We start from the raw sequence: 17,665 nt of genomic DNA on the forward strand, positions 1-17,665 counted from the left end.
GGTGGCTCAGGCTGGAGGTGAGCGCATGCGCGTTTTATTTTTATTTTTTTTTTGGTATTTAATTGATTGGTTGTTTCAGTTAATTATGGGCTATTGATTCGTTTCCTCTAGCCTGGGATATTCACCAAGTACAAAATGAACATTGAATTCGGTAAACCCAATCAAATTTCAGCTGAACGACTCATAGCAACATGCATGTATTATTTCAGTGCGTGTCTACATATAGGAGAATTGTCCGGGTGAAGGCACCCTGACACCCCAAAGGTGCTGTCCACGCTGGGGGTGCTGAAACCATCTGATGGTGGGTGGGTGGTTTAGCACGACTCTAATAACAATAGATGTAAACTCTTGTATCTATTTTCATATTCTTGGACCGGATTTCTTAGAAACACAACTTACGCAGGATTTTGTTCATATTAAAAATAAATTCAATTTAAAAAAAAAGGAGCAAAAGTCTGATGTCCTGATGTCTTCGGTTTATCGTCGCGTTTTAAAGTGCTTATCATATGGATACGTGATTAATTAAAACAGAAATATCACCAATGAATTGTGAAATTTAATCAATTAGCCTATGTGAGCTCAGACAGGTCGGAACAATAGTGCTACGTTTCAGGGGGGAGTTATTTTCATTCATTTGTCCATCCTCCGTTTCCTGGAGACGCTTTTCGGCGGGTTCGGTTGAATCGTCAGTGTAAATTTCACCACAACAAGAAATACTATTTCCTGTTTTTACCTTCAAAATATAATCAACCAAACAAGGGAAAAAATGTTATCTATATTTATATATAGATGTATTTTCACATTAAACACAAAAAACAGCAATAAATATATAATTAATTGTCATTAATTATAAGTAAATGTTATTCATTGTATTGATTGATGTCAATAATATTGGTAACCATTTGTCTTTCCTTTAGTAGTCTAGAAATAGTTTAAAAATGGAGGGATGGATCTGTTTCTCTTGGAAGTCTCCCCTCATTTTGGTGAATATTATATTGTTAATATGAAATAAATATACTACTGATTACCCTCTCTTTTCTCTTTCTTCCTTTTTTGTCTTTTATCAATTATTCTTGAATAGTAGTCCCTTATTTCACCTTGATGTCTTACCAAGGTCTGGTTATGAAGCAACGGCTACTGGATTTACAGTCATTTCTTAACAGGGATTAAGACACAGACTAACGGCTGTAAAACACTTTGGTCATTTTTTGTTTTGAGTTTGTTTATTTATTTTTATTTTGTCATTTATCTATTTTTAACACACACACACACTCACATATCTCTCTCTCTATATATAGACATATATATATGGAGGGTATTTGTGTTATTTCTGGTTATTTTGTGATTAAATTTAGTTCTTACTCTTGTCTTTTGGAACATTTTGTATCACGGTTGTTTTGCATCTCCTTGTTGGATTTTTGTAGGCTACGATGTTTTTTGGTTTCCCTATTTAATTCACACCCGGAACACAGGACCTGTGGATGTTAGTGTCCATCCATCTGTCTTCACAGTCACACTATCTGCAGAGAGACTTTCAGTGTTCTTACTTTGAAGGAAACATGAGGCCAGTCGTGGGGGCATTCTTCCCGCCTGGTGGTAACTTGACCTAGTTTGTCAAAATGGCGTTGCTTGTAGCGGGAGGCTGGAGTTAGTTCATATTCTTCAGTCGCATTTACTAATTTATCGGGCGACACACGATACGGTAGCCTCGGCCAGTATGGCGAGTCTAGATCAGAAATCACCCAATGTTCTTCTACAGAGCCTCTGCTGCAGGATCACGGGGAAAAGCGAAGGTACATCAGTTAACGTTAGCTTGCTCCGCGCAAGTGCAACACTTAGTATCCAGGAAACTCCTGGCGAACTTAATTAAAAAATCTTGCTCTTTATCGTTGCTATTCACCTTGTTCTTCATGCGTATTTCAAACATGTTGTGAAAATTATGTCTAAAGCTGTGACGGTGACTGGCAAATTCGGCCTGAACATATCACACTCTAACCCCTAAATTCATGAAATATGTAACGTTTTACACGTCGGTCGCCGGCTATGCCCTGTGTGTTTTGCGACGGAATGTTGTAGAAAACGGTTGAGGTTTTTACAGCAGCACTTGCCGCTCAGCCCTGATGATATTTGCCGATAAGTGTAGAGTTTATTTCTCTCTGGCTCTGCGAGAAATTAAGCTTAAACCAGACCAGCTGATTAGGAATAAATGTTTACTGGCTTTTGCTAGCTATCACTTAAGCTGCATTGGACAAGCGGCACGTAGTGGGGCTTGGTCAGCGAGGCTGTCAGCCAATTGGCTCGACTTGATGCTGCACATCCTGCCGAACAGCTGCCGATATGATGCACCATTACGCTGTGCGTTTTGGTTTTATAAAGTGGGTAGCTGCTCACTTCAGCTCCCTGTATGCTTGCTAGCCCCTTAGCGCTCACATCGATGTAATAGGTGATATACACTGTTTGCGCGGCTACGGGAGGCACCTCTGCCCCGCTAGCTGCAGGCCCCTACTGGAGACAGTCCTCTCAGAAGAAGGTCTCCCTTTTTTAACAAGAGAGGCGGAAAAATATCGACCTCACTTGCTCGTTTTTCAGTCTCTTTCACGTGACTGCAGTGTTGGTTATTTGGACAGAGATGCCGGCTGTTGTTAAACCTCACTAAATCCCTGTCATTACCTGTATAATCATTTTTAAAGCAAGGCTGCATTGAAGTCACACCTGATAAGTTGAATATGTTACACTTGGCAGCTCTTTGGTCACAAATAGGAAAATTTGTTTCACAGTGCTGCAGTGACCTTTAGTAATGAGTTATTTGTCTCTCCAGCTGAAGTTGCCCACCAGTTCCAGTATGCGGTGCGAGTCATTGGCAGTAACTATGCCCCCACTATTGAACGAGACGAGTTCCTGGTGTCGGAGAAGATCAAGAAAGAATGTAAGTGCAGCGTCACTGAAATGGTCCTAATTTCATAGTGTAGGCATCAGTGCTACCATTGTAAAATATCTGCATCATAAAGTAATGGCTCATTGCTTGATTTAGTTTCTTTGACATCAGCTCTACGACCATAGTGCGCAATATGTGTTCTTCATGTGTGCATTTTGATTTTTATGCTGCAAAACAGTGGAACTCCTGATCTTGCCACAGCAATAAATCCTGTTTGACCTACACTGTCGTCAAGGAATCACAATTTGCGGGAAACAATGATCTGAGGGGAACAGAAATAGCACAACACTTACAGATTGTGATGACTGGACTTCTTCTACTGACTTCTAATGTGATTTAATGGAGACAATTAAATAATGCCAGCTGGAATCACAATAATTTTTTCCAGTAACTCCTACAAAGTTCGGCTCAGGGCAGGTCTGATGTTCCCGTTCCCCTGTTGGAGGACAGGAAGGTTTTTCTTTTTATTATTGAAAAAAAAAAAAAAAAAACCTGCACTTCTACGACTTTGGCCTGTGTTCGCCAGTTAAACGAGTTCATAGTTTAGGAGATACCCCAGGATAATTAAGTGGTGTTGATGTTGTTGCAGTGCTGAAGCAGAGGAGGGAAGCAGATGCTGCCTTGTTCTCAGAGCTGCACAGAAAACTCCAGACTCAGGTTAGTGTCTCGATCAGCTGTTTTCCTACCAGCACAGAAAACCTATCGAAGTCACCAGAAAACTATGATGGAACATTTTCCCCTTTGACCTTAAACAACATATTTGTATGATAAGAATTAACATTAAAACTGGTAAGATTGCGCGTTTAAGTTGGGCTGACAACATAGTAACTTGTTAGTTCATGTATTGAAGTCCATGTATACTGTGGACCTCTGGTTTTATTTTGATGGTTTCATGCTTGCCAGAGTGTTCTGAAGCACCGCTGGTCAGTCCTCTACCTGCTGCTTAGTCTCTCCGAAGACCCCCGCAAACCATCCAGTAGGGTGAGTGACGCGCACACATTTTCCATCCCATGTCTTCTATTACATGGCTTAGTACTTACTTCTCACCGATGCAAACTTTCACTCTCAGGTCGGAAACTACAGCGCACTGTTTGCTCAATCCCTGCCCAAGGACGCCCACTCCACCCCGTTCTACTGGACTCGACCGCAGAGCCTGGCCCTGAGCTACGGTGAGAGGAGCGCAGGCTTGTCCGCAAGTGTTGGGACCAGCGGGATTTCCAGCCTAGGGGTCTACACCCTGAACGGACCCACGCCGACGCCACAGTCACTGCTGGCAGGGTGAGTTTAATGTCGCACTGATTAAAAAGGGACAGTTTTTATTTAGTTATTTTCAGTTTACATGGTTCACGCTTGCATCACTTCTCTGCTGTGACTGAGCAGTTTGACCTCAGGAGCTCAATGTTCGTGTGTTTAAAAAAAGATAAATGAATAAATAAATTAAATAAAAAATAAAAAAAATCTGTGTGATACCAGAAGCATCAATTAGTGCCGGAACGTGATCTTGCTCCCTGGCCTGACCTGTTACACTGTTTTTATGAGGCATCAGAAGGCCATTTAATTCCATTTGCCCTCATTAATGATGCAGGAGTCCTTCTGCTACAAATGACCATCAAGCTGTCTGGGTGCACCTTTGAGTCTTAAAAGGGCAAGTCCTCGCCTCAAAGCGTCGGGTTTTCCTAGCGTTGAGTTGTAATAATGTTTGGACATTGCAAGTTATTTTTTAAACATGTTGCAGAAATCATGATGTTAGAAAATCTTTGGTCTGACTTCATTGGTAGTCCTTCAATCTGGAGGTGCTTTTATGAAATGTGTATTGGAATATCAGATTTCTGAATGGCAGATTCATTTTACAGATGCTAAAACTATCTGGAATGTCTGGCTCTCCAATATCTGTCTCGCAGCTCAGTTTAGGAAAACACCAGCCCAGATTTATTGAAGACAAGGTGACAGTCCCTGTGAATATGGCCGATGAATATTGATTATGAGTATCAAAGTGGTTCTGGTTGAACATGCCTCTTAAACTGTAAATGTACCCACGGAAATCTCCAAATTTACTTTAAGCTTGGTTAGGTTAACTTACACGATTTCTTATTGAGCCTCTCTGCGATATTCTTTTAGTTTTTTGACCCGGTCATGTGTGTTTGTTTCAGTCAACAGCCTCAGTCAGCAGCTGTAGGTGCTCAGCCTCTGGGCTCACGGTTAGCCTGGGCTCTACCTTTAAGCTCCTCCCCTTCTTCAGCTACCATCCCACCTGCCGCTCGGCCAACCCTCGGACCTCCGGCTCCATCGGTCAGAGTGGTCCGTCCTCGCCGAGATGGCGATGCAGCCGGTGAGCATTGTGCATAAAGACAAATACAGGAATGCCGGCAGGTTAATCAGCATCCACCACTTCGAGGAAGTTTTGTCTAATTTATTGAGCTCACAAGTGCTGGGAAGTAATTAACAGCTACATTAAATGCTAAATATTTAGTATTTAAAGGCTACACATCTGCTGCTCTGTATTGAATTGTTTCATACAGTTCTGTTCAGCTGCTTTGTTATTTTTGTTCATTTATCCCTAAAATACTATGAACATGACATACCAAAGTCTGACTGAGCTCAGGTTTTCCTCTGATGTTCACTGTGATATCTGTCCTTTTTACCCGTGTCTACAGGCGAGGTAAGCGAGGCAGCGTTGGTGCGGGACATCCTCTACGTCTTCCAGGGAATTGACGGGAAGTTCATCAAGATGAACGCTCAGGATAACTGCTACAAAATGGACAGCAAGGTACCCAGACCTGCGTCGAGTCTCGTCCTGCTTTGGACAGACTGATTTGCTCAGAAAGCTGCGCACGTTTACTCGGAGTAAGAACACATGATGATCAAGATTTAAGTTCTCGAGCATCACAAAGATCACTTTCTCACAGAAGAGCTGAGGCATTATATCTGCTCCTTATACAGTGTTGATGTTGTTGTTGTTGAATGTTCCTCAACAGATCAATGCAAAGCTCTTTGGCTCCGGGCCACATCAACTTCTCTTTTCTTTTGTCTGTCCCGTCAATTTCTTTTCATTCTGCTCTCTTCCCTCTTTGGCATGTTATCGATAGACGGGCCGTAAATGGAACTTGTTCCGCGTTTTCTCAGTCGCTCTAAACATAGACTCACGGTCAATGTGCTGACATGGTCCTGATGGAGAAGGAGCCTCTGAGACCAGAGATAAATCAGTCATGGATGGAGATAGTTTGGAGGCTTTTTTCTTTTTACCACTTAATGTCTTTGTAAAACTCCCCAGATAAAGCTTTTGTTAAGCAGATGAAACTTTAATGCGTCATTAAATGTGAACTCCTCTCCAGCAGGAAAGCCAGTCGGTTCCTGTGAGGAACTGTGACGAGTAGCTGTATAATGAAAACTACGGCCATTTTTCTCTCTGAGAGCAAACTATGATGGATGATACTGGAGAAGTGTATTTAATTTAAATCTTGTAAAATTGCATTCAGAAAAATTTAATAAAACGACTTAAAAAATTTTTTTAAAAAAAAGCACAAGACCAATTCCCTATTGTGTCATTTTAAAAGGGGGAATCCACGCCTGAATTTAAGCAGTCATCCGTGCTTCACTTCTCCAGCAAAACTCCCAAATTTCAGTCAGTTTTTCATAGTTTTTCAACTATTAGAATAAAAGCTGTTTAGCTTAAAGAATTTACGTCGCCATCACAGTCGTCAGTGTCCCGATGCTGAGGCGTCGCCTCTGTTCAAATTCCGTGTGTTGTGTTCTATTTAATGTATGTGATTTGTGTAGGTGGTGCTATGCAAGTCCCTCCGGGACACCAGCAGCAGACTGGCCGAACTCGGCTGGCTCCACAACAAAGTCAGAAAGTACACTGACGCCAGGAGCCTCGACCGGGCCTTTGGATTGGTCGGACAGGTGCATCTGCATTTTCTGTATATATTGATTGCCCTGTTAGGTTTTTTTGTCCTTTTCCCCCCCCTCACTCCATCTCTGTCTCTCCCCTCAGAGCTTCTGTGCCTCGCTCCACCAGGAGCTGAAGGAGTACTACAGGCTCCTCTCTGTCCTCCACTCACAGGTAACCAGACTAATGCTCACATCTGATTCTCTTTGGTACAAAAGAGCGTTTCACCTCCTCCTTTGGGTTTTAGCGTCACCAGCTGGTTCGTGTGGTTTCAGTCATTTCAAATTAGATGATAAAATCAGTGGTTTTTCATGCATTAAGTTAAAACGGTGTTAAAAAGTCTTAAAACGTCTAAAATCCAATAATTTGAATTAAAGGCCTTTAAATGTCTAAAATTATTTTAAAATTTCATAAAATGTCTTAAATACGATTTTGAAAGGTCTTAAAAATGTATTAACGTTACTTTTATTAAAAACAAATGCATAAACTTTCGTCTTGCTTTTAATTATTTCGATTTGCATATGCTGCTGTTGCATATAAGCGACGCCCCGTGTCCCGTTAACGCTGCATTTTCCTCTGGATTCCGCTCAGGAAACGAGAGCAGTCTAACGTTACATGCACTGACACGCATGAAATTGATGAGAAACCCTAACGTGATGATGTTAGAACACAATGTAAAACCACGTGACCTAATATTACTGTAATTACTGTACTTTCATGTCTCCATTAATATGGCCCTTCACAATCATTCTTCTTCATCACTTTGTTTACATATAAGAGTTGCAATTCAAAAATGAGGAGGGGGGTTCATCTCCAAAGTGAACAGTAGAACAAATGAGTTCACAATAGAGGCTTCTGGTGTTTTTAGTTAGGTTAATCATTTTGTATTCCAATGTGAAAGAAAAAAGGAAAAAAAAATCCTATACTTTGCAAGTAATTCCGAGTTTCCTTCATGCCTTTTGTACTTTTTTTGCCAGTATGGTTGTGAAATGGGTCTTAAATTGTATTCATTATGTTCTTAAAAAAGTCTTGAATTGGACTTGTTGAAACCTGCAGAGACTCTGTAAAAAGTAAAAGTTGATCCGTTAGATGTGCCTGTAACTATTTCTTGTGTTCATTTCTTTGTGGCCAACATGCAAATGACTACTGGAAGCAGAATTGATAAATATTTGGAGACGGCAGCTGCTCGGTCCCCTCTACTTCCTACCATTGCCTCTTGCTTGTGTATGTCTTGCAGTTACAAGTAGAGGATGACCAGGGTGTAACAGTGTGCACAGAGAGCGGTTTGACTCTGAGGAGGCTGCTGGTCTGGATGTACGACCCCAAAGTGAGGCTCAAGACGTTGGCCGCCCTCGTTGACTACTGCCAAGGTGGGTTGGAGGCCTGCGTCCACTTGGGCCTGCGTGTGTTTTATTGGCTCTGGCGTTTTGAGTGTCAGGCTGAGAGGACCGTACCTGCACTGCGTGTGTTTCAGGTCGAAAGGGAGGCGAGCTGGCGTCGGCGGTCCATGCTTACGGGAAAACCGGAGACCCGCAGATGAGGGCGCTGGTTCAGCACATCCTCAGCCTGGTGTCGCACCCCATCCTCAACTTCCTCTACAGGTGGATCTATGACGGAGAGTTAGAGGACACCTATCATGAGGTACACACACCTTCATTGATCATTTCAGTCCATCTGTGCTTTTCTCAAATGCTACAGTCACCTGCACTGCAAACCTCATCCCAAATGTGGTGTCCGCAGCTTAATGAGAGAGCCGAGTGCTGGCCTCTTTGAGGTCCTTTTTTAAGAAAAAGTCATTAAGAGTTTACTGCTCATTTCTAGAACATTGTTCTCTTCCACTGCTCCGATGTTTGACCCCAATGAGAGAGAACATTAGTGTGAGGAGGAGGAGGGAGGAGAGAGCGACAGAAATAAAGGGAGAGAGAGGAGAGATAGGCCAGCCTTTTAAATGAGGACTGATGAGGGAGTGTAATGGAGACCAAGGTGATGGATGTGTCTCCTTTACTTCCCCCTGCCCTTTCTCTTTCTCCGTTTCTCTCCCACAGCATTTACGTGCCCAGCATTAACTGTCACATAGCACTGAACTGGGTTTAAGTGCTGTGTTTAAGAGCACAGAGATTAAGTTATTGGACCCTTTAGGAGTAAAATCACCCAGAAGATCTCACACACACACACACACACACACACACACACACACACACACAGAGCACGTTAAAACACCTACGTATGCAGCTCCAGTAATGGGTGAAAAAAGCCTTAAATAAACAAGGTGTACCCCATCAAAGACAATGTGTTTGGTCTTTTAAAAACTCAGCCTTAGTTAGCTTTACTCATATTACTAGCAAAAGTCTGAATGTTACTGAGCTAAACTAAATCAGCTGTTAACCAAAAGGGGGGGAAATTAGGAAGGACTTCAATTTGAATGGAAAAAAAAAACATTTAACATTCAACATTTATTGAAAAGAATACATGGCTGTTTGTTTTACTGACGATTCGTGTTGTTTTATTTCCCAGCTGTTAGGGCTGTCGCGGTAACCGCAAAAAATGAAATATCGCGATATTAAGAAGCCCACCGACCTGATCTCGCCATAAGACACACTGAGGAGGAGACGATGGCAGTTGCACTGGTATCAAAACCAAATGTTACTCCGCCCTTTTGGGAGCATTTCGACTTTCAGCCAAATGAAAAGGGGGATCCAGCCAATTTAAATGAGGCAATCTGTAAAATCTGCTGCAAAACGGTTCGAGTAAAACGAGCAAACAGCGAATTTAAGGGCTCACCTAGCAAGCTACCATCCAGCTACTGAGGGGTGGCTGCCGCCGCCGCCTCCTGCCACAGTCGCAGAGCAGCTCGTGTCGGCCCTACCTGCTGTCACTGTTGTGTTTGTGTAAATCTGTTATCTCACCTCGCTTTCAGAAATGTGACATTTAACAAATCAAAGATCCATTACGTTAACAAGCCATAACAGAAATTAAACACGGCTGACGCTAAGCTCCACATCGTTAACATCGCATTATTCTTACTGAACACAGTGGAAAAGACGGACTAATGCTGACTTTCAATGGTATGCTAAATGATTATGCTGTTTTTATTAATGTTAAAGCTAATATATAGAACAAATAAAACATTCACATTTAAAAACCAGAGCTAATAGGCGTTTTAAGGTGTTTAAATTTTAGGTTTATAGTCACAATAATCTTCCTGTGAAAGATTAAAGATTATAGTACCCATCTGTTCTACAGCAGGTTAACAGGTTCCTAAGTTTTAGCTGTTATTTGTAAATTCTAATTTTAGCCAATTAGTCTGTGGGGTTCTGCGTTATGGAGATGCATCCAAGGGAAACTGACAGTTGAGAAGCGAAGAAATGTATCAGCGTACATGTAATCGATAGCCTTTAGGGTCCCATTAGAAAGCCTGTTTAGGCCGTGCTGCTCTCTGGAGTAAATGGAAAACTAAGTGAATGTGACAGAGGATGAAAACTTCTGTCTGTGTGCCTATTTGTTCACAGTCTGATCTTCAATTCTTGTCAAAATTTACATCCAGTCAATCTAAATGAAGTCCTCCTGTTCTGTAGGAGCGAGTTGTGTCAGTTCACTCCACAGTAAAATTAATCTGTTAGAAACAGTCTTGGTTGGATTTTTACACCTTAAACGGCTTGAAAACTAACTGTTTTTATTTTGTATAGTTCTTTGTAGCATCAGATCCCAACGTGAAGACGGATCGTCTGTGGCATGACAAATACTCCCTCAGGAAGTCGATGATTCCCTCATTCATCACTATGGACCAGGCGCGCAAGGTGCGCTCACACACAGCGGCAAAAATGACTTAATTCCAGGCTCGCACACACAATCTGTGACCATGTGAAAAGCAGCCGTGTGTAGTTCCTCCACAACAACAACTGAACATGATCTCCTCCCTCTGTGTTTGGTAGGTCCTGCTGATTGGCAAATCCATTAACTTCCTGCATCAGGTTTGTCACGACAGAACGCCACCAGGCAAGATCACGCCAGCGTCCAAACCCGCAGATTCCCCGAAGGATGGTAACTCTCTCACCTTGTCTCATCGCCTCACTCTCTGCTGTGCATTTAAAAACACTTTATCATTATAACCTCATGGTGGGATGTTGCCATGCAGAGTAGATGCAATATTTCAAGAAAGCAAATGCACACGAGATTAGAAAGTTTGTTTCAAGAACTCTTCGGTTTTATCACTGTTGTTTAGGCAAGCATGCTAATGACAGCATTGACCAATTAGGAGTCTCTTTTGTCTTTGTTGTCGTCGTATTGATGGTATCATATTGACATATGTTCGTGGACTGGCAGCGATCGATGCTCTTACCGCTCACTGGCCTTGTCCTTCTCTCCTCCCGACTGTGGAGAACAAAGGGCCATACTTAGCTATGTGCTATTGATCCGGTCTGTGGGACTTCATCTGGCCAGCTTGATCTGTAGCTTTTTAACTGGTCCAGCTGAAGGGCATCACACAGGTACAGGTCGGGTTGGACCAGCAGAGGATATTTGCACGTTTGTCCTTGCAGTCTATTTTCGTTTGCCAGAGTGTAGATTCATTAAAGCAGCCGGAGCTGAAACCCCTTTTCTCTGCGCCCTCATAGCTGCAGAGCTGCTGTCGGACCTGGAGGGAGCGTTTCAGGAGAAGATTGATGCGGCCTACTTCGACACCAGCAAATACCTGCTGGACGTTCTCAACCGCAACTACCTGCTGCTGGAGCACCTGCAGGCCATGAGGAGATACCTGCTGCTGGGCCAAGGAGACTTCATCAGACACCTCATGGACCTGCTAAAGTTAGACTTCCCGAGTCGTCACGTTCACTGCTTCATCAAGCACCGTTAAAAATATCAGGCCCAAAGTCATGCTGCGAGTTTGATTTTTCTGTATTTGTCTTGTCCCCCCCCCCAGACCTGAGTTGGTTCGCCCGGCCACCACATTATACCAACACAACCTGACTGGTATCTTGGAGACGGCAGTCAGAGCCACCAACGCCCAGTTTGACAATGCAGAGATCCTAAAGAGGCTGGATGTCCGCCTGCTGGAGGTCCTGTCGACATCTGCTCTGCTGTCTTTTGGGAAAGTGGCAGATTTCCTCTGATAATCATTGTGACTTCACTTTGTTCTTGTTGCCTGCAGGTGTCTCCTGGTGATACAGGCTGGGATGTTTTCAGTCTTGACTACCACGTTGAAGGACCCATTGCAACGGTAACACACACACACACACACACACACACACACACACACAGGCCCGCATTAAAGCACCATGGGCCCCGGGGCTAACCACTTTCTCAAGGCCCTCCATGAGAATTTATGCCCGCACAATAATAGAAATGCATTGATTTTGTGTCTTCTCCCATCATTTTATAGGCTATTAATAAAGAGATTCATGGACAATTGAGAAACTTCTCCAAATGACTGACTTGCCTTGCTTTGTCTTTGTGCTGTAAAGACCTTTTTTGAGCTTCCTTTCCACCACATTAATTGACATCCTGTCGCTAGGATCCCGATCCCGCAGTGTTTTGTTTTTTTAGCCACCCGCTACCGCCAGCAGCAAAGTTCATATCGCCCGCTCCTGCGAGAATCGAGTTGGCGGGACCCAATCCCAATGCAGCCCTTTAATACACAGAACGGTCACACAGGGAGCATAAATGTAAAAAAAAATTAAAAAAACATCCACATAGGCTATTACGCTCAGCCTGTGTAATTTCTCTTTATGATTTTTTTTAGTTTTTAAGCTCCACTTTCTGGTTTCTTTTCCGACATTTTTCTTTTTACTTTACTCACAATTCCCACTTCGGCAGAGTTATCATTAACCAATCACAGTGGCTTAAATTTATTTGATACATTAATCTTCCCGCCCTCTCTCGCTCACAACTGTACACAGACAGCAGTCAGAGCAATGTGCCAATGTCCCCCCCCCCCACGCACACACACACACACACACACACACTTCCTCTCGTATTTAATTTTTTTGTCCATGTAAAAGCATATTTACGCCCTTATTTTACTCCTCTGTGCATCAGGTGTTTACACGGGAGTGTATGGGCCACTACCTCCGTGTGTTTAACTTCCTGTGGAGGGCCAAGAGGATGGAGTACACTCTGACAGACATCTGGAAGGGACAGATGTGTAACGCCAAGCTGCTCAAAACTATGCCTGGTAGGCAAAAGCATATATGTGCATATATGGAGAAACGTGTTTGAGATTAAATTACATTCAAAGAGTCTGTCGTAATATCGCCTGTCCTTGTGCTTTTTACCCTCCAGAGCTGTCCGGCGTGCTGCATCAGTGTCACATCCTGGCCTCCGAGATGGTCCACTTCATCCACCAAATGCAGTACTACATCACCTTTGAGGTCAGACCATTAGCGGCGCGGCTGTTATCACGGGCTGTAAAGCATCAGCGAAAAGTAGCAATTACAGAGAGAGTGGCAGTCCATTTTGTCTGCTGAAAGCAACACTGCACGGTTCAGATTTATACGACCACAGGCTCGAAGATGAGCAGTAGGTGGCGTTAATTCCCAATCAGAACTGCAGAAGAAGAGGGAACAAGCTAATGTCATTTTTCCTGAACAGATTTTTATTGTTTTTGCTTTTTGACCTGTATCTTAATAATATAGATAGTTTGTTTTTTTTCCTCCTCTCAGCCAGTTTTAAGTTTGTTATATCTTATAAAACTACAATATTACTCCCAAACACTCGTCCTAACCTGTCTGTTACGGTTGGTGTAGGTGTTGGAGTGCTCGTGGGATGAGCTGTGGAACAAAGTGCAGCAGGCTCAGGACCTCGACCACATCATCGCTGCCCACGATGTCTTCCTGGACACCATCATCTCCAGATGCCTGCTGGACAATAACAGCAGGGTAACGCACTGCTTTTTTTTTTTTTTTCTTATTCACATTTTTTGCTTAACGCACACATATTCTTCACTTCTGCTTTTTATCGGTCCGGCAGTCTCTTTTGAACCAGCTGAGGGCCATATTTGACCAGATAATAGAGTTCCAGAGCGCCCAGGACTCCCTCTACCGCTCGGCGCTGGAGGAGCTCACCCTCCGACTGCAGTACGAAGAGATGAAGCGACAGAGAGAGGAGGAGGTAGGGAGTTGAGGACGTGGCTTCTGAGCTGCAGATGGTGTGTGACAATACCCCATCTGAATTAAAATTCGTCTGCCGATTCAGGGTGAGTGGGGAGTGACCGCAGAGCAGGAAGCAGAGGAGAAGAGGCGAATTCAGGAGTTCCAGGATTCTGTACCAAAGATGCGTTCCCAGCTTCGAATCCTCACCCACTTCTATCAGGTACCGGCTTGAGCCTTATCTTGCAGAGCTTTGCCTCACATCTCCCGCGAGAGAGTCACATCTGTTTTTTTCCCTCTCCCCCTGCTCCTTCTCAGAGCATCGTCCAGCAGTTCCTGGTGCTGCTGATGACCAGTACGGACGAGAGTCTGCGCTTCCTGAGTTTCAGACTTGACTTCAATGAGCACTACAGGTTCGTCTTTCAAAGCTCCAAAAAGCACAACATCCGAAACAGTGAAAATTGGACACAGATATTTGTATTAAACTCAGGACTTGTCAGGTTAGAACTGAGAAAAGGGAGATTTTTTTTTTTTAAATATCTTTTATACTATCAACTAAAATGTGCTTCTCCTGAAACTGTTGTCAGACCAAATTGATATCCAGTCAAATGGGGATTCTGCAAATGTGACCAGGAAAAATTAGTGCAACACCAGTCGGAACCAGTTAATCTGGTGGAATTTATGTTGAACATCAGCGATATTTGCTCAAATTATCTTTTCTTTTTTTAACCAACGGACAGAGGAGCCAAGAGCCAGGTGAGGTCAAAGGGCTTGTAGAGCAAAAGCAAACCTATTAGGTAGAAATGATCATGAGTGGTGTTGAAAAGTATAAACCACGCCGTAGAGCCAGTCTAAATAGTATGTGGAAAGTAGCATAGCTGCATTTGTTTCCGTCGCTGGGTTTCTCAACAAGTTTCAACTCCACAGGGCCAGAGAGCCGAGGCTGCGAGCCTCGTTAGGCGCCACCCGAGGGCGACGACTGTCAAACATCTGACGTGACAGCAACAGAGCAGACGGACCACGCTTCCCATCCGAGCGCAGGGTGTGACCTCACGCAGCCGAGCCGAACAGCAGACTTTACACGCTTCACGTCGACATGATGTCATGCCTTGGAGGAGCAATCTGACACGGCTCCGGCGGTCGCCAAGTGATGACATCACATCAGACGGCTCAAGGGAAGTCGGCCGAGCGCGATCACACAAATGAATCAAGTCCAGAACTTTTCAAAGCTTTGCAGAAGCGCAGAGTAGTCGAAACGCGCGCTGGTAGGTCGGCGTGCAGCGAGAATTTGGCAAAATATGAACAGATTTTTTTGGGGGGGGGGTGTCCACGCGTGTGCGAGGAGGCGGCGGCGGCACACTGAGCTCTCCACGTCACACAGGGCCAACTTACATGGCATGCCTTATTCATGAGGGGAAAAAAAAAAAACAACAAAACCTTTTTTTCTCAGTGTGGTTGCCAAATTTAGTCCAATACACATGATGTTTGTACATAGTGTGTATGCAGATGTATGTATGTGTATATGAGTTTTTAGACATCAGCACCTCTGGCTTTCCATCCTCTCACTTGGGTTAGACCGATATGTGTCTGATGTGCATTTCTTTTCAATTTTGTACTTGTTGGAAGTTATTAAAATGATAAGTTGTAATCATTTTTAGTGCGATTATTCAAAAGGTGAGTGTTAATGCTGGAGTTTTGTTCTCATTAAGATGGGAGAAAACCTACACATTTTCAGCGCTAAAACTGACAACGAGGCAAGTCTTCGGTGTGCGTTTGATAATTTTAACATCAGTGTTGGTCTAACCCCAGTTCTTCACTCCCTTCTACTTAAAATTCAGGGTAGTTTTTATTTTTTAAAGTTCAGGTCAGCTCGATCACAATCATACAGGTGATGATGCATGAAAAAAGCAAGCTTACTTTACACCAGATGTTAACGGTTGTTTAAGTTTCATGCAGATAGTTTGGCAACTGTCGGCCGTCTTAAACAAATCTGACTTCAGACTAATAGGACGACCCCTTAACTGACCATCGGCTCTTTGAGGATGTCATTAAGGGTCGACTTCATTGCGATTTGAATGTGCTTTTCTTTGTTTCCCAGCTCAGTTCACAGTATGAGCTTTTCTGTCCGTCTGATTTTAGAGAACACAATCCTCACAACAACCACAACAACCTCATATCTCGTCTCATAAACCACAGGAACTATAACTGCTCAGATGTTTCTTCAAAAGGAAGAGAAAAGTGTTCATATTTCTACGTGAAAGTCCATGTTTAAACGATTATTTGTGAGAAATGTTTACTTGGGGCCTTTTATTTTCTGAGGCGAGCGTATTTGGGAGTCATGAAGAAGAAAACGAGTGTGAGTACTGTGTTTCAGTGAGGTCGGCTACATGAGAAACTGTATTTAAAGACTGCATTTGGCAAACTTGCATCATTTCAGAATGGAAATACAACATTTCTTGATTTGAAAAGCCGAAACCAGAGAATTTTCTTCCTGTTCTGCTCTGTTTTAGGACCGCGATAAACTCTGAAGTTGTTGGTAATTTGGGTAGAAGTTGCCATCAAAGCGGCAGTATTTCCTTCAAGTGTATTAGCATTTTCAAAACGATTAACAACCAAAACACGAGCAACGAGGTGGGAATTTTACAGGAACTGGTCACGTTTTGATAATCATCTCACCTTGTAGAAGCTCAGCAACAGGGACGTTAAAAGTAGTTGTTTAAAGTAGTAAATAAAGTGGCTTAAATACACGGGCTAAAAGAATTAATAATAGTGAACTATTTTACTTTCGACCTTAAGTTTAGCTTTTTTTACGCAGGGCTATTCCATGATAAAATAACTACTTCTGTGGCCTAAACTACATGTTATTGGGGTTTTTTTTTCATCGCAGCATTTTATATTAAGTTCAAACAGACATCGACTCACCGACTAAAGCTTCTTCCCGTAGGTGTGTGTGCTGTGATGATCTTAGGTTTGACCTTCTTTCATTTTAAAATTTTTTAAAACATTTTTTTTTTGTCAGTGAAACAATTGGTGCTGCATTTGGTCCGTAGGCCACTTAACTGCTTTCTGACAATGAATTCCTAAACGTGTCAAGACATCAGTGCGTGATATTACTTTAAACTCCAAACTGTACCTGGGTCGGCACTCGCTCACTGTCCGTTTCTGTCTCTATATTGTACAGCACATAATATATAGAAAATGGGGATGCAAACCGTCCCATTTCTTTAATAAAATGTTTGTTTTTTATGAACCTGTGTTGTGGTTTAATTTTTCTCTTCCATCCTGTGTCTGGGTTTCATTTGCTTGATCCTGCTGCCACCTTCTGGCAGTTTTTCAGGAGGTAATAACTGACCAGACAGACTTAATACTGAAGGCTTTGTCTGGAGAGGCCAAGATGCTGAAATATCAAACACGTTTCCCTTCATGCTGTTCGGGTTAATCCAGTCGGCAGCTCTTCGCGGCTTTGTGAATGTGCAAATTGCTCAGACTCCGAACCCAAGTAGCCTGCTACTCCTAACTGGAACAACATTACTACAACACAAACCAGGTATTTTTTATTTTTATTATTTTTCTGATCTGTTGATTTATTTTTTATTCAAAATTAACGGCCTTAACAACTCTACAGACTCAATATCAAGTTTATAGTTGGTTCTTAGTCAGTTTCACCAAGACTGGTTCAGCAGTTTATGGAAAGATGTTGAAAAAATATTCTAGAGTTGATACAAAGTAGTGAAAACTTGCTTCAGCAGCCATGAAACA

General features: G+C 42.8%; 1 protein-coding gene across 1 annotated transcript; it reads left to right on the forward strand.

Moving 5' to 3' along the window:
- The first annotated feature begins 1,599 nt into the window (after positions 1-1,599).
- tubgcp3 (tubulin gamma complex component 3) lies at positions 1,600-17,152 on the forward strand. The gene is made up of 23 exons (XM_072397675.1): positions 1,600-1,793; positions 2,819-2,926; positions 3,525-3,592; positions 3,839-3,916; positions 4,005-4,213; positions 5,086-5,264; positions 5,590-5,702; positions 6,713-6,838; positions 6,930-6,998; positions 8,062-8,194; positions 8,299-8,465; positions 10,511-10,621; positions 10,757-10,865; positions 11,438-11,627; positions 11,743-11,878; positions 11,971-12,039; positions 12,858-12,993; positions 13,101-13,189; positions 13,565-13,696; positions 13,788-13,928; positions 14,013-14,129; positions 14,225-14,319; positions 14,834-17,152. Exons 1-23 carry the CDS (start codon positions 1,718-1,720, stop codon positions 14,898-14,900), a joined length of 2,718 nt encoding a protein of 905 aa, XP_072253776.1. The 5' UTR covers positions 1,600-1,717; the 3' UTR covers positions 14,901-17,152.
- The last annotated feature ends 513 nt before the right edge of the window (positions 17,153-17,665 follow it).

This window comes from Leuresthes tenuis, unplaced genomic scaffold (genome assembly GCF_036924035.1).
Source record: "Leuresthes tenuis unplaced genomic scaffold, fLeuTen1.0.hap1 SCAF_1, whole genome shotgun sequence".
Lineage (NCBI taxonomy): Eukaryota > Metazoa > Chordata > Actinopteri > Atheriniformes > Atherinopsidae > Leuresthes > Leuresthes tenuis.